The sequence below is a fragment of the Lonchura striata genome, chromosome 5 (assembly GCF_050655825.1).
Source record: "Lonchura striata isolate lonStrDom1 chromosome 5, ASM5065582v1, whole genome shotgun sequence".
In the NCBI taxonomy this organism is placed as follows: Eukaryota; Metazoa; Chordata; class Aves; order Passeriformes; family Estrildidae; genus Lonchura; species Lonchura striata.
This window is the reverse complement of record NC_140707.1, coordinates 53,724,785-53,749,255: the sequence shown is the minus strand read 5'-3', so window position 1 is coordinate 53,749,255 and position 24,471 is coordinate 53,724,785. Positions and strand designations below refer to the sequence as shown.

Here is a 24,471-nt window from a genome sequence, read left to right as displayed (position 1 = left end):
TGCTGATGCCAGACCTCGGGCTTTCAGGGTAAATCTGGCTTTAAGATAAATACAGCTTGTATTACGGATGAGCAGTTTTCCTTGATTTAGTGTGGCTGCCAAGGCAGTGATGACACAGTGACAATGGATTAACAACGTGGGTATGTTCTCAGGGTGCTGCTGAGACCATACATCTCTGCTAAAATCAATGCCACTGCAAATTCTTTAGATATAACAAGTGTAATGAGAGCTTCCCCACAATGTGATCAAACTCTGCAGGTATGCTTTTGATCTCTGCTTGGTTTGAAATTACAGGACTCAGCTTCAGCTCCTTTGGCTGTTCTGTGTCCCAGGCTTGCAGGAACCAGCCTGTGTGTCACAGCACAGTTCAAACATCATGAAGAGCACTTGATTTCCTGATTAGTCATGTATGTGTCCAGAGATGGACAGCATCAGATGAAATGATCTCCCATAAAGGTCAAGGCAGCTTAGCTAAGAGAGGTCAGTGCTCCACTAGAAAAGGCATCAACAACAGATGGCATCTCAGTAAGAGAGCAGTCAGAGGTAATGGAAATAAGGGTTCTTGTAATGGTGATGTTGTTGGTAATGGGGGGCTATTAGAGGGCAAGGGAGTTAGGGAAGTGCAGAGAAGGTGTTTTGAGTGCCATCTACTTTCACCAAGTGATTCAGTTGCCAAGAGACTCAGATGTTTAAAAGTGGTGACAGGCTTCAGTCCTGTCCCCCTGCCAAGCTGATCCAGGTCTGCCAGAGGGTGGGGGACTGCTGGGGCAAAAGGATGAGCTGTGCTTTGCTGAGATTGACAGTCCAGCTGCATCCACAGAACAAAACCAGTTTGTTTCGTGTGTCTGAACAACCTAAACCTGAACTAATGAAACAAACTGGTGTGAAAGGAGAAAGGTTTTTTGCCAGAGTCAGTAGCTCCTTGTCTGCTGGATAAAAGGAAAAGCAGGTTAGTAGAAATCATCCCATCCCTCATCAGATGGCAGGGGAAAGAGTCGCTCTTCAAGGAGCAAAGGCACTTGAGAATAACCTGATAATTGCTGGATCATTCTTAAGTCAGACAGCAGGGACCAGGATACAGAAGGCTTCTCCTGCTAGACCTGGAAACCCATCTCATGTACCTCTTGTACCATCTTTCTTCAGGGAAGAAGTAAGGGGAAAGGAAATACAGGGATGGATGACTAGGCTATACTTTTTCCACATCTGGATTATTTCTTAGTGAACAGCTTTAGTCCCCCTGCTTCAGCCCATCTCCTGCTTTACAGAAAAGTTGAAAGGTGGTTCTTGAGCCTCCCAGCTGCCATTGCTCTAAAAAATGCTCTTTAACCCACACAATCCCTTTTCCCTTTCTTCACCATGGGATTTTCTCTCTTCCTGTCCATTTTTTTCTCTTCTGGGTGCTGCTCTACTTCTATTTCTTTCCAATTTAAAGTAACTTAAATGCTTAAAAGCTTTGATGCCAGTGGCATCACCTTGTTTCTAGCGAGTGACCTGCTGCATCCTGCATTCCCTTCTGGGAGGGAAGGGAAAATGAGAAAAGGGACTGTCATTCCCCTTTACTTGGCAGGAGGCCCTTCTGCATGCAGACAAATTTCTTCATAATCTACTTCTGAAGTTAAATTTCTCTTTTTTGACTGGATAATTGAAGTAGCACTGTTGCAAAGTAGTGAAGTAATAGTAGTCTTTAAGAAAATACATACCAATTCTAGCAGTAGCTAATGCTTTACTGGAGTGCCCTGCTGCGTCATTTAAATTCCATCAGTGATGATAATTTCTGCACCTTACAGGAATCTGAAGCTGCAATATTTCCCTGGAATACTTCCATAGAAAATTTTCTATTTTCTATGATGCTGTAGGAGTTTGACTCTTATACTTGGATTTCTAGCATTACATTAAAAAAATGTGTATTATCTTTAAAACTCAATTTTATGGATATTTTAATTTTTCTAACTTTGTTTCTTAAATCATTCCCTCACGTCTCAAAAAAACCCCCTTTATTTTCTATAGTATGAGTAGAGTTTGAGTATAGAAGTCTTTGCTCAAATTAGCATAAATTGGGAAAATGCCACTCAAGTTGATGAACAAGTTTTGGAGGCAAGTGATCTCTGTGCTTAACATCATAACCACCTAGAATCCCCATGCAGTAATCTAGAGAGACATGTATCAAAGCCAAATTGCTACTGAGCCTGTCACCTACCTGAAATGAAAGTGTAAAATATGTTCCTGTGCCATTTTTAATCTAATTGCCTAGTAATCATCGGGAGATAAATATTCCTCACTATCTTTCCTGAAAAGTTTACGAACTTAACACTCCCTATATATTTCTTTAGTTTTTTGTCTTAAAAGCCTTCAATCCCAATTCACTTTGGCAAATGCAGTATTTAGTATTTTCTTCATGTAAGTGGAGCTGGCTTTGCAATGTGTTTAATAAAGTCAGTTTCCACACTGACTATATGCAACAAAAAAGGGAAGATGTTTAAAAAGAGGAAAGCACTATGGTGAATGTACAGTAATGGTCTCCAAATTGTATTCTGCATCTGCTGGTACAGTTTACTTTAAACTAATTTTCAAGTCAACACTTGTACAAAACAGTGAACAAATGGTAAAAATGATGAAAATACAACTTCTCTTAAAAAATAACTGCTAGCCCCACTAAGGCAATGAACTATGGCCATGGCATGTTTCTGTGCTATCTCTGTCTTCTGTGATGAATGGCAGGACTCTTGAGCACTATAAGCATAGAGTAATTTTTATTTCTGTGATGAGGTAAGATGGTGGGAAGAGTGAAGATCCTCCACTATATTTTTCTACTCTGTGTTTTCTCCCACAGAAATTTGAATACAAAGGCTGCCTTTATCAACTGCATGGTTTTTGGTTTTTTTCCCCTCAGCTTCTCATACTTTATAATTTGGCTATGAATTATAAAGAATGGACCAGAGATTGGAAATTAGCACCCTTTGTGCCCTATTGAAGGCATATCAACCCCTCCTCCTTAGACACTGCAAAATTCCTTGCTAATAAGGCTGACTGAACAAGTCTTCATTAAACTGCATGTTGTTGGCCTGGAGAATTTTTCTCCATCAGCCATTCAGACCATGACCTGGACAAATCAACCGTGATGCCTCAGATGTGAAAAGCCTTTGTTTGGCTTCTCACGTTCTGAACACAATTAGTAGCTCTGCAACTCATCCCCTTGGCCAAGATAGAGTCACGCTGTCCCTTGCTGTAACTACTGGTCTTGAGGAAAGTCACTCTGAGCATTCCTCAAGTGATTCAGTAGAATGTGATTTTAACCATGTAGCTCCCCAGTCCCATGGAAATGAGTGGCAGATGAGAATAAAGCTGGTTACACCCAGTTAGAATAGTCATGCTGTGCTGTCTGTGCTGGCAACATAATAGGAAGGGTAATGGGACAAAATTTCCACTAAATTGAGGTAAAAAAACTGACTTATGCAATATGTCTGTCATTAAGGTGACTGAGGCTTCTTTCAGCTTCTAGACACTGTGGTCCAGATGTTTACCACCTCTTCTTTCAACCAGGAGTAAGTTACAATAGCTATGACTTTTGTGTAACATGGCAGAATACACAAGTCTTTCATTAAAAATCATCTTCCACTTGAAGATAAAGTTATTATAAATTGCATAAATAAAGGAGACAGCTTTTTGTAATAGTCATTAATGGCTTAAGAGCTGTTTCACAAATATGTAACTCCTTGAGCTTGTCAGAGTTTGCTTTGCTCCAGAAGAATGAAAGGCCAGAGACTGAAGCTTTATTTCCTCCTCATAAATCCTGAGGATCGTGCATTTACTTTGGCTCTGGTTTTGCTGCTTCTTCAGATTATGTCTCTGTTCCCTTCAGTGTTACTGCACTGGAGAAGTGGTATGCCTTCTGCTCATTATGGTCAGGAGTTAAGATTTCAGATTTTTTGCCTTAGGCACTGGTTGAAGCCTTTCTCTTACAGGTTATGTGCCTGCAAGTCACAAGGCAGTAGAAGCATGCAGCAGGTGAGTCAGGGTACTCTCTTTCTGTCTATGCATATAATTATCTGTATTTCTATATGTGTGTGGGGGGTGTGCATGTATACCTACTCTCATTTGTAAATTCTTGAAAGACTTCAAACAAAAATATCAGTTGTATTTTTGTTGGAAGAGATGGGTGAACATCAGTCCAACCCAACCACGTGTCTCTTCAACCAGACAGGTCTTAACAGCACCCTGTGTTCCCCCTGGCTTCCTCACCCACTCCATCCATCTCTTTTTTGCACAGATCCTGATCTCCTCAGCCACAGAGCTTCTGCCTACAACTCAGAGGCCAAGAAGGGCTTGGTCACTTGTGATGGGAGGTGGAGCTGAAGTGATCCATTTCAAATGGATTTAAATGGCAGGCATGGTTAGGACACCCTTAGGGTTGAAGGAGGCATCTCTCTGAGTTCTCAGCATGAGCACTGGACCAGCTGGACAGTGGTCTGTCACCTGTGAACTTCTCTACAAATTTTTCTTCTCACAGACCTTAAATGTGTATTGGCAAAAGGCTGCTTCAGGCATGTGGATTTATGTAAGAAGCAGAAACTAATCAGAGACTATGTCTTGTAGATTTCCCCGGTATCAGTGGGTTTGGCTATTCATATTTTCAGTCAACTTTCAAAGAAGTTGTATTTAGCTCTGAGTAGTGCCTGGATTATGCCATATGTTATATAGCTGAGGAGTATCTGGCTTTCAGTTAACCTTTTCTTCTAAGGTATTTTGATGCCTTTCTTTCTCTATGTTTTGGGTTTTTTTGCTTTGATTATATCCCGGCCTAAACCATCTTGTCCTATGAGGATGATACTATAGAACACCATTCTAGACTACAAGAATGAGCTTTAATTTTTGCCATCTTTTCCTTCCAAGAAAAGGATCCTGGAATAGCAACTGTTCAGAATTCAGTGGTTGCAAAATAATTGATAAACACAAGCCAAATACTGCTGGCTGAGGATTGTGTTCAGTCTGGGCTTGGTTCCTTCACTCTTTCTCAACTTCTGCAGGATGATTACAGGCCAGCAATGACAAGATACTGCTCAAGAGCAAGTCCTTATCTGTTACTTATGCTTCAAATGCCTCAGGAAACAGAGTTGAAGCAGACTTTCATACAGCTTTCATAGTTTGCAAGGATGAATAAGAATAAAAGAAATATTAATGTGAGGTGTGATGAAAATTACATCTTCTCAGGGGTAGCTGGGAGAATGTAGAGACCTCTCAGCGATTTGCTCTGCAAGGAGATCCATCAGGCTGCCAAACAGTTCAGGTTGAGCTCTTGCGTAAAGAAAAATAGAGTTTAGCTTAGGTTTCCCACAGCCAAGCAGAGGCTGAGTTACCAGCTTAACAGTGGAATGGCATTTTGGAGTGAATTTATCTTTTACATTTTTTTACAAAGGCTGTTGACAGTTTTTGAGACATTGTGCGTAGAGATAATAACAGCTCTATAGTGCATGTATTTTTTGGAAAGCAGATTTTATTTCTTTCCCCACAAATCTGATTCTGTCCCTAATTTGAGTTAATTAATGTGCACATTTTAAAAGTTTTTTTTGTATTAGACAAAAGGTCAAGGGACTGCCACCTTATGAGGAAAAAACATGTTTCCTGAGAAACAAGCTTGCTTCAGTATGTCTATGACATCCCAGGACCACATGCAGTGCTCTGTCGTGGTAGTCAGATTAATTATGGACCCTAATTGGGAACAAGAAACAAAAGAGGGAGTCTAGGGAAGGATGACTTCATCTCCCTGCTCATCTTACATTACTGTTCTGCACAAAAAGATTGAGGGAACAGACAGAACAGCAAACAGAACTATCTACGTAGAGTTTTCCCGTGGCTGAGAAGAGAAAGGATAAAATGAGAAAAGGAATGCTGTTCACCTGGAAAGTCACAAGAGCAGGTCTGAGTTTTCATCTTTTTCAGCCAGTGTGTTTGTTTAAGTCCACACCTTTAAAAGTTTTTGTTCAAACAGTTTGTCCTTGGGCTAATTTCTCCATCTTGTTCTGCTTTAGCCTCAACTTGCTATAAGCCTGGGAATTTTTAGCCTCTGTGAAAGAAGCTTTTTCTTACACTGACAGAGAATGCCTTGTCTGCTACATGAAGTTGTTACAACAAGGTGTGGGAGGGAAGTGAGGCATGACGGTGTTGCATAAGCGACAGTTTCACGGTTGGCAGACTGGGGGGAATTACAAAACAAATGTTCCGGTTCTTCCATTAATTGTTTAATTTTAGATGAGTAGCATAGGCTAAAATTGGCAAAGGCCTAGACAGATATGTTGGCACAAGTAAGGACAGCATGTGGCCATTTCTGATTTACTAGTTGTTTTGGGTTTTTTCTGAGGAGAGGCATCTAACCCCCGATTCTGACTCCTTGCCTATCAACACATCCCCTCTAGTAAGGCCGACGTGTCTCTTCTGCAGGCTGGCAGGCACCAGCTTTGTTTCATGCTGTTTGGCACCTTTCACACAGGAAAGACTCACACAGTTGTCCCTGCAGTGCCTGATCACACTCATTCAATCACCTACGCTCACCCCCTTTCATCATTTAATTCACAATCACCATTGTACCAACACTCAGAAGTCATAGCTTGGCCTTTCATTTCTGGTTCTGCATGCTGCCACACTCCACCATTCAAGCCATAAAGCCATTTACCTTCTGTGGGTAATTCCACATACTTAAAATTATTTCTATACTGATATAATTTAATGGGTAAATGGCAAATCAATAATTTTTCTGTACGCCAGGTACTTTTTGGCATTACTTCCCAATTATCCAGACATCTTTCCTTCAAACAATCTGTTTTCCTCAGTGTGTCAAAATATCACATGTATTTTTTTTCTACATAGTAATCAATGAGGGGAAATGAGAAAAACCTGAATAATCCAAGGAACGTCACAGAGGAGCAGAAGGATGTTAGCTGTTTCTCAGAGGCACTGACAGATTGTTCCTGTGTTTGTCAATCTTACACCTGAACTTCTTGGGGCAGAGGTAAGGGCAAAGAAAAAAATACAGGCTAAACCAGGGTATTTGGGAATACCTAGAAGTGTATTTGGCAGGTGGAGCACTCTGTGTAGGTAGACCTGTCTGTTTGGTCTGTAGGTTAGGTCTCCTTCTTGTTCCTTTTATGGCAAGAGCTGGCAAGAACTCCTGGATCATTAAGTCTAATTCCTGCTATCACAAATGGACATACCCTGTTATTGATGTCATAAATTCGTCTTGCTTGGTGTTTAAAAACAGGTGGTTTATTCCTTCAATTTTCTATCTGTAAGACAGCACTGGAATCTCATATCCTTCCAGTGATCAAAAACCACCCTCAAATTTCTGTCCCTTAGTTTCAGAAAGACTTGTGTCTATGATTGAAAAACATAGGAAAATGTTTCTGAGGAGATTAGAAATGACTGGCTGACTGAGTTCTTTAAAATGTGGTATGTGCTTTGCATTTGAAAGCGATCTCTATATTTACCCAGCCTGGAGTAAATCCAAAACAGTTCACCTGAGAGGACAAAAGGAAATCGCAATCCTAAAGCCAGTTGGTGACGGAAGAGTTAACGGGACACAGTGGTTCACGGGGAGCAGCCTGCTTCATTTCTGCAAGGTGATGAGCTGAAATGTTTGGCAGTTTGGTATAGTTTCACAAAAAAAAAAAAAAAAAAAAAAAAGAAAAAGGAAAAAAAAAAAGAAGAGAGAGAAAAAGGCAGCTTTTTTACTGGAGGAAGAAACCGCAAAACTTGGGGAGTTTTGTTCAGCGGAGTTTAACGGGAAGTTCCGCTCCCGATTCGCCGGCTGCTCCCTGCGTGTCTGTCCGTCCCGCACCTCCTGCCTTCCTGGGTGTGCCAGACCTGCCCCCGACCTGAACATTCCCCATCTCCCGCCCCGCATTCCCCACCTCCCGCCCCGCATTCCCCACCTCCCGCCCCGCACATTCCCCACCTCCCGCCCCGCATTCCCCACCTCCCGCCCTGCCCAGCGGGCGGGCCGCGCTCGGCTCCGGCGGGCGCCGCGCTCCGCGCCACGGGCACGGCGGGGACAGCCAGCCTCCGCAGGGATCTGACCGCGGTGGGTGCCGCCAGGACGGCATTCCTTCATCTCGGCCGCCTCGCGTTAGGTTTTTTGCTTCGGTGGGAGGAGGAGGAGGAGCGGCGCAGAAACTTCTTTTAGAAGCCAGGTAGTGCAGCGGTGCGGCCGGTGCGCGCCTGGGCGGGCGGAGGGATGGCTGATACTGCAGAGAAAAGAGACTGGGGAAACATCTCCAACCCATGAAGTCCAAGGGAACCTCCAACACGTTATTACTGACTTGGGAAAGTTTTATTTACAGGCAGATTGTGATGCTGTGAGCGCTACTGCTAGGATGAGATAGAGAGTTGATGTCTCGTCCCCTGAGAACGAGTGATTAAAAAGAGAATTGTACGTTTTATGTATGCGACTAAATCGGCATTAGATTTTCCCCCGGGCCGTATTCCTAGCGCCCGCTGCGCTGGTAGGAACGCACCGTGCTGTAGAGCAGAGGAGGATGTGGGGGAGGAGGGTGGTTTGGTTCGTGAACTTTCGTGGGACGTTGTTTCTCTTCTGATCAGACGGAGGAAAAGTTGGCTGTTTCTCTGTGGTAGAAGATAAAATGAAACATACGAAAAGAGCTATATTAATTTCCTCTAAATATTGCTGAAGTTATAGTGGAAATTTGTGTCTGTGCGCACAGATGTTGAAGGAAGGGAAGGTTTGGAAGCAGGTTTTGCTGTGAGCTTAACAGCTCTGAGTTGTTCTGTATAGAATTTCAGTGGGTGAGTGAGCAATTCAGATTCGTCAAGGCTGCATTGTTAGGGGATTTCAGTGCCTCGGTATTTGTTGAAAGCACAAGCAGCGCATTGCCCTCATATATGCAGGAAGGAATAAACAGCTGGATTTACACAAAAGTGTACATCAGGAACCGAGTTTTGAGGTGCAAAAAAGCAAATTTCAGCTAAGTTGTGCTCTATAAGGAAAGATAATCTCATGCAAAACATTTTATTTTCTCTGTTATTTTCAACATCATGTAGTACTACAGTATCACATGTAGGATCATGTATATCTGAGCACTTTGAAAGCAGCTTGTGTGAGGACATCCTCACAGATATGTTTATATTTGGCCTTCTGATGAGTGGTCTGGCTTTCTTTGTAACTTGAATTTTTCACTTTTTACAGCCAGTTCCAAGATGCTCAATTTGACATCAACTCTACACATCTAATTTAGTTTTATTAATATTTTTCTGTGAGGGAGCAGCACTAAAATTCATTCAACTGTTTTGAAATTGATTGCACAACAGGGGAGTGAGATGGAGATGCTTAAATAACCATTGCTGTATTTTTTCCCATGCAGATTAAAAGGTCAGAAAGCTTTAAAGTGATCATGTAGTTGGAGCTTTTGCATATCACAAACCATAGCACATCCCTGACTTGGTTCCTGTGAGAACTAGAATCATCTCACCTGCCTAAAGTGCTCCTGTGACTTCACTGAGCAGGGCTTTTTGTAGATCAGTTCAGTGGTTAATTGCCTCTGCATGGTTTTTAATATCAGTTTCTCCATGTTGCCTACCAACTACCACATATCACTTATTAGATCACAGCAGGTTTTCTTTTATAATCTTCTGTGTAGGTGCTTACAGACTGATTGTTCCTGAATCTCCCGTAGAGTCAATTAAATAGATTGAGCTTTTGTCTTTTCGTGTGTGGTAGAGTTTTTATTCTTCTATATTGTTTTGAATCTTTTCTGAAGAGTTCCAAGTTTTTCTATGTTCCTGAATTGTAGACAAAAGATAAGATTCCACCAGGAATCATACCATACTAATACACAAGTGAAATTACTTCCCATCCCCTTCATGTTTTTCTCTTCCTAAGTCCTATTGTATTGGTGCTTTTAGTCTCAGGATCACATCAGAGGGTGATAATTATCCAAATCTTCTCCAGAATCACTGCTTCCAAAGGTGCTATCCATCCCATAACGTTGACTACTTCCCTCTGACCCTCTTTACTTGAGGGAAATCCACACACATTATCCCTAAGTACAAACTACTAAACATATAATTTATGGTAAAACACCCTTACAGTCAACATTAAATTAGGTGTACAAAATTATTTCCATCTAAAAATGTCTCATACTGGCTCAGTGCAGCAAGTAAGGCTCCCTTTTGCCACTTCAGCAGAATTGCTGCTCTCAGGATATAGGAGTTCTGCTTTACATATCTTTTATCTGCTGCATCGTGCCAGTGCAGACATCTGAGGAATATATTCGTTCAGCAGTATAATCTGCTTGGCATCTGGCCATCCATGGGCAGACAGGGCAATACCCCCTTTCCAGGTGGTCCCTTGTTAGGAAATGAATGAAGGAATGTAAATGAAAAGAACCAGCCTGAACTTTCTCCTTCCCAAGTTTAAGCTGAACTCCAGAGCTCTACTGAAGCTGGAAACTGTTCAGTTGAACTTATTGTCTGTTTTGCAGCTGCCTCAGCATGTACAGGTTCCAGCTGGGACCAACAGAGAATCACTGAAATGCTGTCAGGAATGCTGATCCAGGAGACTCTGTCCTGACCTGAAGTTCATATACGCTCATGAGAGCTCCTGTTCTCAAGAGATTTTCAGCCTGCTTTGCAGGTCAAAAAAGAAAATGAAGAAACATTCAGACTTTGGTGTACTTATATAAAATTTATCGTTTACAAACTGCTGGAGTAGATAGCTGCTGCAGGCAGGATCCTTGTTCTTCCAACCCAATCAAAACTAAAGCTGATCTTGACTGAAAAGGGAGTTGCTTTGTCTGCTTGATGTTGTTTCCTCAATTTCTGAACCCAAGCATGACAGTGAATAAGAAGGGAAATGGAGAAGGTAAAAAGGGAAATAAGAAGATAACAATAGATATTTTTTCTTTTTTTTCCCCATCAAAGATCACTGAGAAAAGGCTCTTGCCTATCACAAAAGCAACCAGAACTTTTCCCTTTGGACAGTGAGGCTCAGGTGTGGATTATAAGAAACTGCCTATTCTAGAGCTGCATGTACGTACAGAGACTCAGTGCTGAGAGCCAAAACTTGAGTAAAGCATATAGGATTCCAGTATCTGCCCTCCTGTTAAACTCTACCCTGTGTTTACAGAGGATAATGCTACCAGTGGTATCTGTATTTATTCTTAGTGTTGGGAAGGTGTTGCCACTTCATTCAATGACTTTCCAATGGTTCCTACTGTAGCCTGCTTTGCTAGACAGATAAAATATGTAGAATTAGCTCCTGCCTTATGTTAAAATTGCAAACTGTCCACTCAACATCCTTGATCAGCCAGATCTTCCTGTGAAATTCCTATATCCAGGGACTTCCCGTGTTTTCCCAACATGGAGATTTCTGCTGGACCCCGAAGGATGCGAGTTCCAGGCACGCAATGCCTTTAACGCGTTTGGTGCATGTAATTTTGATCTAGTTCAAATTCTGTAACCAGCGCCCAGGCTTGACCCTACAAGCTGGTCCTGCGGAGCAGCCTGTGGCGAAGCCGGCCCGCAGCGAGCGCCGCCCTGCCCCGGCTCTGCCCTGCCCTGCCCTGCCCTGCCCTCCGCGGGGCCGGCACCGGCACCGATACCGGCACCAGCCCGGGCTCCCTGCCCTGCCCTGCCCTGCCCTCCGCGGGGCCGGCGCCGATACCGGCACCGGCACCAGCCCGGGCTCCCTGCCCTGCCCTGCCCTGCCCTCCGCGGGGCCGGCACCGGCACCAGCCCGGGCTCCCTGCCCTGCCCTGCCCTGCCCTCCGCGGGGCCGGCACCGACACCGATACCGACACCGGCACCAGCCCGGGCTCCCTGCCCTGCCCTGCCCTGCCCTGCCCTGCCCTCCGCGGGGCCGGCACCGACACCGATACCGACACCGGCACCAGCCCGGGCTCCCTGCCCTGCCCTGCCCTGCCCTCCGCGGGGCCGGCACCGGCACCGATACCGGCACCGGCCCTGCCCTGCCCTGCCCTGCCCTGCCCTGCCCTCCGCGGGGCCGGTACCGGCACCGATACCGGCACCAGCCCGGGCTCCCGGCCCTGCCCTGCCCTGCCCTCCGCGGGGCCGGCACCGATACCGACACCGGCACCAGCCCGGGCTCCCGGCGGGCAGCGCATCCCGCTTCCCGCTGCTGTGGCAACAGGCCGGGAACGCCTCTGGCTCGGCCGTGCCGCTCTCCGCTCCCGAGCGCCCGCTCTGCAGACAGCTCCATTGTCTGCCGGACAGTGGTCTTTCCACCGGCTTCCAGCGAAATAGCCTCTTCCCGGAGACAAAAGGCTCGGCACAAAGAGATTGAACTGGGCTAAAAGTTTAAAGGGGGAAAAGAAAATCCCCTTAGTTTATGTTTTAACTATAGGGGAGAGAGAAGAAAAATAATTCTGGCTTCTCCTAAGTGATAGTTGGTGATGAGGGAAAGGGGTCATAACCAGGTTTTGTTGGGATTTGGTAATTGCTTCCTGATGCGTCCTGAAACTATTCACAAGGAGACTGGCTTGTCCACAGGACTGTGGCATGGTTTTTATCCCTGCACAGTCAGGCTGCTGCCAATTGTTCAGATCATTTAATGAGAGATCTAGGTTTCAATTTGCTTTACTGGTGAACCACTTTTCATATCCAAAATCATGAGAGTTAATCCCAAGAAACAGTTTTGTTTAGATCCAGCTTGGAGAACTCAAGTGCAGATTTGCCAAGTGTCAATAGATACCTTGTTTTCTGGAGTTTCCCCCTTATGTTGTGGTGCAGTGATGATGGAGAAATTTAGTGGGGGGGGGGGACGGGACGGGACGCTGCTGAGTTAGTAAATACAGGGTTTAATCTTGCAAGCTCTCAGCATTTCTAGAGCATTAAAATTGTGGTTCAAATAAACACACTCCCAGTACATTCTCTTTTTTTATCTCAATCAGAAACATGCTTTCCTGAAGCCAGTGGGAAGGCAGAATTCTTCTTATGACTTCAAGTGCTGATATGTGTGTTTCTGAACAAAGCCTACAAGAAATGCCATTCCATGTGAGAAGTTAAATTCAAACCTTTCCACAGGGTGCATATCCTTGTCCACATGACTGGTCTTTTTGTTTCTGGTGTTTGACCGTGATGTGACCTAGATGAGTGGTACAAATCTGCAAACTGAAGAGATGCAGTGCAAAAGATCAGAATACATTACATTCCTAAATGAGTTTAGATATTTCTTCTAGACTTGCTAACCTAGTGGAAGTCCACTGTACTTTCTCATCTGACAGCTATTTCTGACATTTTCTACAAGTCCTTTATCCAAATAAAACAGTGGATAAAAAAAAAATTCTCCCACCCCTATTTTCATAACATACTGAAGCAATTTTGCAGCATTATCTCATGAAGAAAAAAAAAATCTCTTCCTAGGACATGATTAGTCATTGAAATGGTAGAGTAGAATGCTCACCAGTGAACTGAGCATTCTTGTCCACAGCAACGTTGTTCCTCCTGGGTAACTCCTGTCAATTTCCTCCAGTGCACTATGTAAGATACTGCTTTTGGGTGTTTTGGTTATGCATTAGGTGTTACCCATTTATTTCTTAAATGTTCATTTGATCTTTTTGTAGGAGTATATTAAAATACATATTTTATAATCTGAGTACCTTTTGTTTAAGATCAGTGAAGTCTTCATCTTATTATCCCATGTTCTTCATGTCTCTAATCCCTGTTGTTTCCTTTGGGCAGACCTCAGTTCTTTCAGGACTCTTCTGCAAAATCTCACATGGCCCTTCAGAAAGCTGAGCTTTGTTTACAGGGCACAGCAGCTGTGGGGGCCCTGTTGTTTTCCTTCACATTGGTCACATTCTGTGCTCAGCTCTTGTCTCTCCGGCGCCACTACCAAACCAGCTACGCAGTTTGGTGATAGAGGCAGTAAGTCTTCTTATCACACTGTCCATACCTTTTTTTTTCTCCCTCCCTAATCTTGTCCTGTACCCTGAAGAGATCTGTTAGGTCCCTTCCACGTTTCCAGAATGTAGAAGTCTATTTCCACTTAGCTTTCTGTGGAGTATTTTTTACAGGGATTGTGCTGACACTATCAGAGCTCCCTCTCTCTATCCAGCCCTAGTACCCTGACTAATTCCTATTTCTGGTGCCTTAGGACAGAAGTTTTCAGGATTCCCTGTTCCTCCCCTCTCTGCATTTCCAACAAAGGAATGGTGAGCATCATTTGAGGATGAAATAGGGCACATAGCTAAGACTAGGTGGTGATGAGGGTTGCTGAAACCTAAAAATTATAAGAGAAATCAGTTGTATGAGAAGTTATTCAGGACTAGCATTCAGAAATTTGCACTTTGTATACTCTGTGTTTTGCCTTCAGCCAGAATTGTAGCTTGGATTGAAGATGCCTGTTAAAGATGGAAAGATGGGAAGTTAAAATCAGCACAGAGGACTGAAGTATAGGTTTCTTCTTCATTTCTCTCCACAGTGTTGTGATAACATGACGAGTTACATCTTTCCATTCTTGTGTGGGTGCCTTTTGCTCAAACTTTTACACTTAGCAGAATCCCATGCCTTTCTGTTCACTGTAATCACACCAACATGGTCCAAGGGAGAGAGGAAGAAATTGCATGTTGGGTCATTTCTGTTTGGCTGTTTCTGTGGAGTGACCCTGAATAATCCTGTGTACTGTGGCAGCTACACACATACATACAAAAAGGAAAAACAGAACTCCAAATGACATAAGATAGGCAACGGCCCAGTATTTGGTTCTGTTGATTTCCTGCAATTGTGAATAACAGCTGGGGTTTTATGGTGGGAGCCTGGACTGGTTGTGCTAAGGGAGTCTCAGGCCTGGAGCAGATGAGTGTAGAAAAGGGGGAATGGCCTCATCAATCACAGCAATATATCACAAGCAAGTCCGTCACAGCAGGCTCCCAGGCTGGTGGACAGCTGCCTGAGGTTGGAGATGACATGCTGATAACACCACAGGATGATAACAAGACTCTCAGGCTTGGACAGAGGGCTGTATAGCAGGACAATTAATTAAAATGTATTTGGATGAACAAGCTGGAAAGTTTTCTATCTTCCACCCTCTTTGGGAGTCCTTTTGTTATATGTGTACAGTGGGTGAGCTGGGTCAGCTCTGTTGTTTTCCAAAGTTGGCTGAAGTTGTGGATGGCAGGGTTGTACTCATCAGACTGGCAGGGCAAGAAAAAACTGACAGCGCAGCTGTGCTTTTCATAACATTCTTCAGCACAGCCCCTGTAGCATCACTTTTTTTTGAATGGGCAAAAACTGAGATCAGTGTCATTGTAGAGGAGGCTGGAGTTAGGTTACCAGTAGTGGGAATATTTCTTCCTACTATGTTCTGTCTCTGTGAATTGTCATGCTCAACATATATCCAAAACACATCTTTAAAGGCCTCAAGAGGTGAGAACCAGCAATGCAGCATCCTGACTCAACCCTGCAACCACCTTAGCAACAGCCCAATATGAATTTTGAAGACAATAACAGAACAATAACCAAATAAAGTGTAAGAAGCATGTTTCATAATCTGTTGCTGCAAGCATTTGCTTTCCAAGGTCTTGGTAAGCCTTTTTCATTTACCTCAAATATTTTTTGGTGGAATCCTCCTTGCCTCTAAATAATGTGGACAGTACCCTGTTTCTCAGCCTATGGGAGGAGCAAACAGGATGAAGCAAAAACCCAGCATTTCTTCTTGTTTTTCACAGCCAGTCCAGTATGTAAGCTTTGAGCCTTAGCTGTTTACTCCAGTTTCTCCACCTTTCTCTTTGTTTTCATCCAGATACACTTGCTTGCAATGGCCAGTGCACAAAGAACTACCTTGACACACATAAGTTAAGTTTTGCTCAGCCAAAGGCCACATCTTCTACTCTCTACAATTGTTTTATTCCCTATGGGAGCTTCTTTGCTTATTCCCTTTATCCTGTATGGTTTCTAGAAAACGCACAGACTTTCACGTGATTTAGGATAACTTATTTATCAAACACACATGACAACAACCATTAGCACTTCCCATTACATCAGTATTTTTGCTTTGTTACAGAGAGAAATCTTGTGGAGCAGAGACCATAAATTGCTAGCTGAAGGTCACTTAGACAGTCATATGGTTCAGATTAGCACCTAAGACTTTTGCAGCCCATTCCTGTGTCATATCCTTTGTATCATCCTGCTTCTCAGGCACCTTTAATTACTATTTTTTATTGAGGGTGTGGGTATTGAGCTGACAGGCACATCTTCAGTGATATCTATGTGGGTCAGGCATTGCGTGTAGATCATGTCCTTTTTGTTTTCTCACTCTATTTCCAGACAGTTACCTTCAGTCCTTTGTGTTATGTGTCAAAAATCCCTCCAAAATTAAAACAAGAAACAAATTCAGACACACGTGGCTTTGTTACAGCTCTTCGCACCTTTGCATTGAGCACCTCACATAAAACTTACCTGTAGCCTGGAGCTCACATATGCTTTGAGTCAGGAACTGGCCAAACTGGCTACTCTCATGCAGTTAGATGGCCTTCTCTGCATTTTAAATAGAAAATGTTTGCATAGCAAGCTACAGGGGTGAAAAGTGTTAGTGTTAGGCAAAAGTTGAGCACTTCTATCTTCCATAATTAATAGCTATGTATCAGCTGCGTTGTTTATGAAACACATTTGTCTTCACAATTCAAATAACTAAATTATTAAAATATATAACTGAAACTGAAGTTTCCACAGACTCTTACATTAGAAATTTCTAAACTGTTCTTTGGGTTTGTTTTAAATATCAGCAGTGACATAACTTGTAAATCATTTTGATACTGCTCAGGGTGAAGGTAGCGTATAAATATGAGATTACCTCTTGACCGCATGACCTGAGATAGGCAGACATATCTGGCAGACAGGATGTGAGCTGCTGACTTGATATGATATAAAACTTGATCCTGGGAAGTGCCTTGGGCACAGGAATGAGGAAGTTAGTGCTACTATTTTTAAATGTTGTGAGGAGCCAGAAGTGTTTGCTGTAGTGCATTTTGAAGATGTAAAATATCCTGTCTCTTTCTAAATGATGTGCAGTGTTTATTTTTGTAAGCAGTGGATTGAGCACTGGTACAGTCTTATTCAACATCCCTGCATATTGACTTAATTTTTTTGCTAAAGAATCAGCACAAGGCTGAACAGATAGTTGGGGTGACACTGGTTTCAGCCATGCATGAACTGCCCACCTAGGAAGCAGAGAACCTGTTATTTTGCATTGACTACCAAGTTGTTATCAGCTGATGTTACCATTTGTGGTTACTACCCAGCAGACTTTCTGAACTGATGGACTGGCAATAGCAAGCCCAGAGTGCGTCATCCACTTAACACACGATGGTCTCCTGCCTTGGATTTTCCTATAGCTATGGGAACATTTCTCACCTTTATTCAGCAGGGCCAGACCCCACACCTACACAGTACTGCAGCAGCCAATTGAATCCATAACTCAAGGCATGAGACCATAGCTGCTTTGCTACCAAAGGTTATGCTGCTCAGTGGGACCCCAGATTTGAGCGGATGCAGCAGCTGGCACTTGCAGTATGGCACTGCAAATGACAGGCTTGTTCCATGTGGTATTATCTCAAGTAGTCAAGACAAAACTAACAAGGTCTGCAAACCTTTGTACTTTGTTACTGGCCCATGATACATTGCTTGAAAAGTTACAGCATAATGAAGTAATGTAGTGTCTGTGTATGAGAGATTCATGTGATTGCCTTTTGCAAAATAGACCTTGTTCAATATTCACCAGCTCCTCCAAGATGGAGTGGGATTGTTTTTGCATTTATAGCGCCGGCTATAGATTTATTCTGCTTGCTAGATACCAATTTCATGAAGCATCCTGGGCTTGCAGATACATTTCTCTTTCCTTATTCACTCTCATTTCTTCATGAGGTCAATAGTCTCATCTCAGTGACAGTTCCACTATTGAAGGGTATGTTGTATGTACTGTGGATTAAAATCAGAGAGGAAGGCAGACATCTGTGGAGAGAAGTCCAAAGTGTGTTGAGGAAAACTGTCTTCATTTATCTTTGCCAAAATATCTTTAAAGGAACCTCTTTTGAAAAACGTTGTGCATGTTTTGTTCTTCTCCTTTGCACCTTGTTCTCCCTTTGGAAAAAACAGTAGTAGCGTGATTCATTCACACAGAGACTCTCTCATTCTCTTATTGATCTCTCTGCTGAAACAGGTTCAGTTTGATGTTTTCCAGCTCTGCTCTGTCCTTTCACACACAGGCTTTGTCTTGCCTACCTAAACTGGGAGTGTAAGTATTCCCGTGGCAGAAGCAGTGACTAAATCTAGGGTGTAGTCACTGTTTTGGTAATCTCTGGGCTGAGCACACCTTGCTGAGAACACAGTTAGATGATATAGTGGTGAAAATATGTCAGTCATATCTGTGCCGTGTCTTCAGGGCTAGAAATGATTTGTAATGAATCATGTAGGTATGCTTACTTGCTAAGACAACTACTTTATGACTATACCTGTTTGTTTAATAGAAATAAGTTGTCAGGTAGAAGAAGGAGATTTAAATATTTTCTCCACCACTTAGATGAGATCTGTTCAGAACTTGGCTCTAATTATAAGCAAATAGTATTATGTCACATGTAGCATGTGAATTCTTTGAACAGGCATAGTGTTGTATAAATCTTGTAAAAATCTTGAACACTTCTTCCTAGTTTATCAGTGTTAATGTACCACCTTCTGGCCTGCTAATGGAAACACATGAACTGATCTTCAGGAGCTTTCCTATCTGTGGCTCTCAAATGGGCTAAATCAAAAAGCCTCTTTTTCTATAGTAGTTTGGGACCCATTCATTGCTGTTGTGTTACACAAGAGCTCCACTCTTTCAAGTATGTAAAGAGAACAAAAAGTGTTTACTTCAATTTCTTTTTAGAGTAGCCATACTTACTAGAAAAAAATAAACAAGCAACAAAGCAAGATATGTTTAAGTGAAAAGCAGTGCTTTTACTTGAAGTATGAAATGTTTTCTAGCTATGACTAGGAGAATTTTACTCCCTTTAAAAGTAACTGTCTCTTACCTGTAATTCCTGCCTGATATAAAGATGTAACAGTTTGTTCCAGATGCTAATAACCTTGTCCAGTATTTTTCATGAACCATTGGGGTATACTTACATGAATTTGGAGTCTACTGTTCACATGATAAAATGGTATGAATTGGAGACACAGGCACTTACACTCCAAAGCTATATATCTCTCTTTGCTGCAATGTTCTGGTGATTTTTGGATAGGCTGTATGCTTGTTCTTGACTGTAATTCTGTCTAGGGATATTAGTACACTAACTTCTAAGTATTCAGAGGCTAAAAACTAAGCAGTAGATCTGGAAAGAACATTTTCTGAATATGGATATTTTCTGTGCAAATCTAATTTATCAGTTTTGTGCACAATGTGTTACTCTTGGTTTTGTCTTAAGACTAGCCAGACACATTCTGATTTCCTATGGCACTGCATAGTACAGACTGCAGAATACATAAAGAACTTCTATAAAACTGTAGTTGCAGCCAAGATCTATACAAGACAAAGGGGAGTTCACTGTATACAGTGCTGAAATATTTTTTCAGTTATTCCATACCGTATCTTACATGCTGGTGGTATGGAATATTTTTATGAACTAGACTTTAACTATTCAATAAACATAACACAATAAAAAGACTGAGTATTTTTTAATTAGATCACTCAAAAAAGTTCTACATTACAAACTAATTTTGTTATCTTGAGCATTTTCTTTATTCAAGGAAAGGAGTGAAAGGGTTCTGAATTAATTAGTTTCTCCAGTTGAATAAAGATAAACAGAGAAGAAGAAAATGATTGATAGCTTCCTGCAAAGTGCAGTGAGACTTACAGCTGCAACTACTGCTGTTCTGGCAATGTGAAACCAGTGTCTTAATGGTTAGTTCAGTCTTGTTTCTTGGGAAGATGCTCTTTTCCTTCTCCCAACAAGGGGTGGTGTGAGTGCAGGGGACACCAGGCAAATAATTCTGGGCAGTAAAGCACTGTAAGCACAAACCCCTGAAATACAGTAGTCCTTCTTTCCCATAAATACAGACTTCTGTGTGGAGAGATAATTATTAGAAAAAGCAAAACATCACTGGAAAAAGTCAACAAAAACTTCTAGGGTTCTTTAAGAGAATATGTAGTGGACTGTCCTTTTCAACATTTTTCTTGCAGTATGAGGGCTGCTGCAACCTAGCTGTGAGGGCTGAGTCATCCTTTTCTTGCATTTTATCTTCAGTTTAGTATCTGCATATGGCTTACATTTAAAATGAAATATAGCAGTTCTTATAGAGACTCATGGGCATAAATTAATTGAACCTAGATGAAATTCGTTGTGTTTTAAATAGATGTGGAAGTTCCATGATATAACTTCTTTATAGCTTCAGATGATTTAACTTCTTTTGGCAATTAAACTTCAATGAATTTATAATAGTTAACCAAGCAATGGGCATTGTATTTAAATAGTCACTAAACCACTGCTAGGAACAGTCTGTGTAGGACTACTGTAGAATGGATTTGGGATGCAACAAGGTTTAAGCAGGCCAGATTTATGTGGGCTACCTTTAGATAATTGTGTTCAAAGAGGTGTTGTGATTTGGTGGACTATTATGAATTGAAATCTTAAGGTACCTGAGGATGAATCCTTTCAACATGACCTGAGAAGTCAGTCAAGTGGGAGGAGAATGAGTAAGAGGAAACTGCAGAGATCAGATCTGTGACTTCCATTTTTCATCTTGCACCTTCTCTTGCTGCTTATTTAGTCTGTGGTGATTTTGAAATATCTCTTAGCTATGCCATAAAACCTAACTTTTATACTAACAGTTAACATGTTGGAGAACTAAGTTGTTAAAATTTTTGCATGTGGTGTGTTCAAGTAGCAAGAGTAGAGGGCTTGGCCTGTGTGAGCAGTTACCTCCTCTACGTGCCAGAACTTGCAGAGACACTCAAAAAGTCTGAGGAATGCTTACAAATCTATCTTGAAACCTGTTGCGTGGAGGTTTGGGATTTTCCAGCTGTAATCTGCCCTCTGTAATCTTCCTGAGAAGAGGCAAGGTGGATTCTTCCTCTTCTGTCTCCAAAATTGTTCTGAAGCTCATGGGAAGAAGGTGTCCTGCAAGGTTGTGAGAGGACATTTCTTAATGTTACCACTCAATAACTGATACCAAAGGTACCTAGGAAGCACATGGATGTAATAACTGCTCTCCTCACAGGGATTTCTTCCATGCAAAATAAGCAGATAGTAGCCTCCTGTTGACAAAAAGTCTTCTGTGCTTTGAGCTGTATACTCTTGAATCTAGTTTCCATGCACGTTCCTAGTGTCTGTTTATGCTGTTGTCTGCAGCAGTAACAGATTTGACCTTCTACCATTAATAGAGCTGTGATAAAAGGAAAGCTGACGAAAATAGGCTTGGCTTCATAGTTTGTACTAAACTTGAAAGTTTTTTAAAGGCCATAGATGCAACAGAGCTATTAATTGAATCAGTTTATTGGGTTATATCCACTTCTGTGGTATTTACCCACTTACACTGTGTTCTGGATGAGTCCTAGACATTTGAATAGGCCTTCCTTGAGCATGCAGACTCTGAGGTTTTTTTTGAGGAGAGAACTAGGTAACTCCAGAATAATAAGTTGAAATTTCCTCCCCTCCCCTCTTTTTTTAAAGACAACTCCTCGTCTCTCCAGGAAGATGAAGAGATAGATATGGAGGCTGTCAACTGGCAGCTGCGCAACACCTCCATGAATGGCCATTCATCTACCCCAACCACAGTTCGCTTTCCCAGCTGGGTGACTTTTGATGACAATGAAGTCACTTTTGCACCACAGAGCCTTTCTCCCTTGAAAACAGATACCCCACCTGCAGAAACACAGGCTCCAGATGTTAACTTTAATCTCACTACATCTTTAAAGAAAAGAGAACGTCCTAAAAGTACATTGGGAGACCTCTCCAAAATTCAAAAACTAGATCTCTCCTCTTTAACCAAGTTGCCTTCTGTTGAAACACCACCGTGGAGTGCTACTAATCCCTTTCTGGATGAATCTCTTCGAGATGTCCAACCCTCACCCATCAATCCATTCAGCTCATTCTTTGAGGAGCAAGAGAGACGCTCCAAAAGCTCTTCTGTTTCCAGTGCTCCAGGCAAAAGCCAAAGAGACTCTCTCATTATTCTCCATCAAGAGCCTGATACCGTCAGTTTCCCTGAGGCAAAGAAGACTGTAACACACACAGATGCTGTAGAGCAGCTCAAACAGCTCCAGATTGGAGACCCAGATGGTGTGAGCAGCCCTACTTTGCCTGATGATGACCCCGTGATGCCATATGATCTGGATGCAGCTTTGTTTAACCTGGCACCAGCTCAGCCAAAGGATGGGTGGCCAATGATGCTGAGGATCCCAGAGAAGAAGAACATCATGTCATCCAGACACTGGGGACCAATATACGTCAAGCTGACTAACAGTGGTTGTATACAGCTTTTTTATGAGAAGGGGCTAGAGAAGCCTTTTCGGGAACTCAAACTTGAAATCAATCATGAGATTTCAGAGCGCAAGCTGCAGAACTATGATGAGAATGGAAGGATACACAGCGTGCGGTTGGATCGCACAACATACAAGGAGAAAAAGAAGTATCAGCCTAAGCCAGCTATTGCACACACTGCAGAGAGAGAGCAAATTATCAAGCTTGGGACTACAGATTATGAAGATTTCCTTAGCTTCATCACTGCTGTGCAAGACACACTGATGAACTTGCCAGCTTCATCAACAGATCTGAGCACAGTGGGACTGAATTATCAAGAAGAAGAAATCACTGTGGATGTCAGGGATGAGTTTCATGGCATCTTGGCCAAGGGAGATAATGTGATTCTCCAGCACAGTGTGCTGACTCATATCTATGTTCTCAGCTTCCTTTCTGGCCTGGCAGAATGCAGACTGGGCCTTAATGATATCCTGATCAAAGGGAATGAAATAGTTGCAAGGCAGGATATTATGCCTACTACTACCACTAAGTGGATTAAATTATACAGCTGCCGCTTCCATTCATGTGTGGATGAGGATGTGTTTAATAACTCCCGTATTATCCTGTTCAACCCCTTGGATGCCTGTCGGTTTGAACTGATGAGATTCAGGACTGTCTTTGCTGAGAAAACTTTGCCTTTTGCACTGAGGACAGCTGCCAGCATCAATGGTGCTGAGGTGGAAGTGCAGAGCTGGCTGATGATGTCCACAGGGTTCTCTTCCAACCATGACCCTTTAACTCAGGTCCCTTGTGAAAATGTGATGATCCGCTACCCCGTGCCAAGTGAGTGGGTGAAGAACTTCCGCAGGGAGAGTGTCCTGGGGGAGAAATCTTTGAAAGCCAAGGTGAACAAGGGAGCCACTTTTGGATCAACCAGTCTATCTGGTTCCGAGCCAGTAATGAGAGTCACTTTGGGAACTGCCAAATATGAACATGCCTTTAATTCCATCGTATGGAGGATAAACCGACTGCCTGACAAAAACTCAGGTGAGTGGCATATACCATCTCTGCGGGAATAAACTAAAACAAATTATGTATTTTGAAAGATAAGAAATACTGAATTTAAATGGTGAAAGATACATCATCTTCTGTAGTGTACCAAAGGGCATAAGTTAGTTGCATGAAGTATTTGTCTGACCCTTCATTGTAATAAGTTTTACGTATACTACAAATACAGCTAATGGTAAAAACAATTTCAGGTTTTCTAGATGCAAAAATATGTGTTTTGTCTCTGCTTGGAGGTATTTAAAAGAGGTAATACTTAGGGAGATGGTTTAATGGTAAATTAAATTCATGCTAGGTTAATGGTTGGACTTGATCCTAAAGATATTTTCCAAGAGATGCTTCTGTGATTCTCTGATTATGAAACCTAGGCATCAAACATCTGTGTGTTCTGTACTGTTATTGGAAGCAGGGCTTTTTCATGAAACTTGCAAAAGCAATATTCTATGCTATGATACTGAATGACAGGATCAGATATATTGCTGTAGTTCCAGCACATGCAATATCTTTTCCAAGCATACTGGGCCCGTGCTACATATTTCAATGCATATGCCACAATTAATGCCTCTGAATTATCTGAAATGGGGATTGTAAGAGAACAGAAGACATCATTCAACCATTTAAAAAAAATAGACAGCTGTGCAGACAGGGAATTGCAGCTTAAACCTGAAGAGAGAATACCAACATGAAATTCCCTTTGTATTTCTATCCCAAGTCTTTTTATTTCTAGAACATGGTCATAATTAAACACGAAAATGATGTAGGCAAGCTACTGTTCCCTTTGGTCATTTCTGCTAGTCATGCTGCCTGTCATCCATGGTGCACAATAAAGCCGGACAACTCAGGTTTATTCTTATTTGTAATAAATTCTACATCTTGACATATCTGATCGAGAACAGCTTTTTACCAATGAGATGGACTTTTCAGTATTAATGCTGTAGTAATGCATCTG

The 24,471-nt window shown here is 42.3% G+C and overlaps 1 protein-coding gene and 1 long non-coding RNA gene across 9 annotated transcripts in view; one reads left to right on the top strand and one right to left on the bottom strand.

Annotated features, from left to right (window-relative positions):
• STON2 (stonin 2) overlaps positions 1-24,471 on the top strand; it is a 68,087-nt gene that overhangs the window by 32,549 nt on the left and 11,067 nt on the right. For all 8 annotated transcript variants that reach the window (XM_077784007.2, XM_085580602.1, XM_085580605.1 and 5 more), the window contains one exon: positions 21,669-23,504. In XM_077784007.2, coding sequence (XP_077640133.2) covers positions 21,669-23,504 — 1,836 coding nt within the window. The remainder of the gene's footprint in view (positions 1-21,668; positions 23,505-24,471) is intronic.
• On the bottom strand, positions 846-21,673 carry LOC146767376 (uncharacterized). The gene is made up of 3 exons (XR_014955709.1): positions 13,623-21,673; positions 13,038-13,134; positions 846-8,613 (listed from the first exon to the last, which is right to left on the bottom strand). It is a non-coding gene; the product is annotated as an uncharacterized LOC146767376 (long non-coding RNA).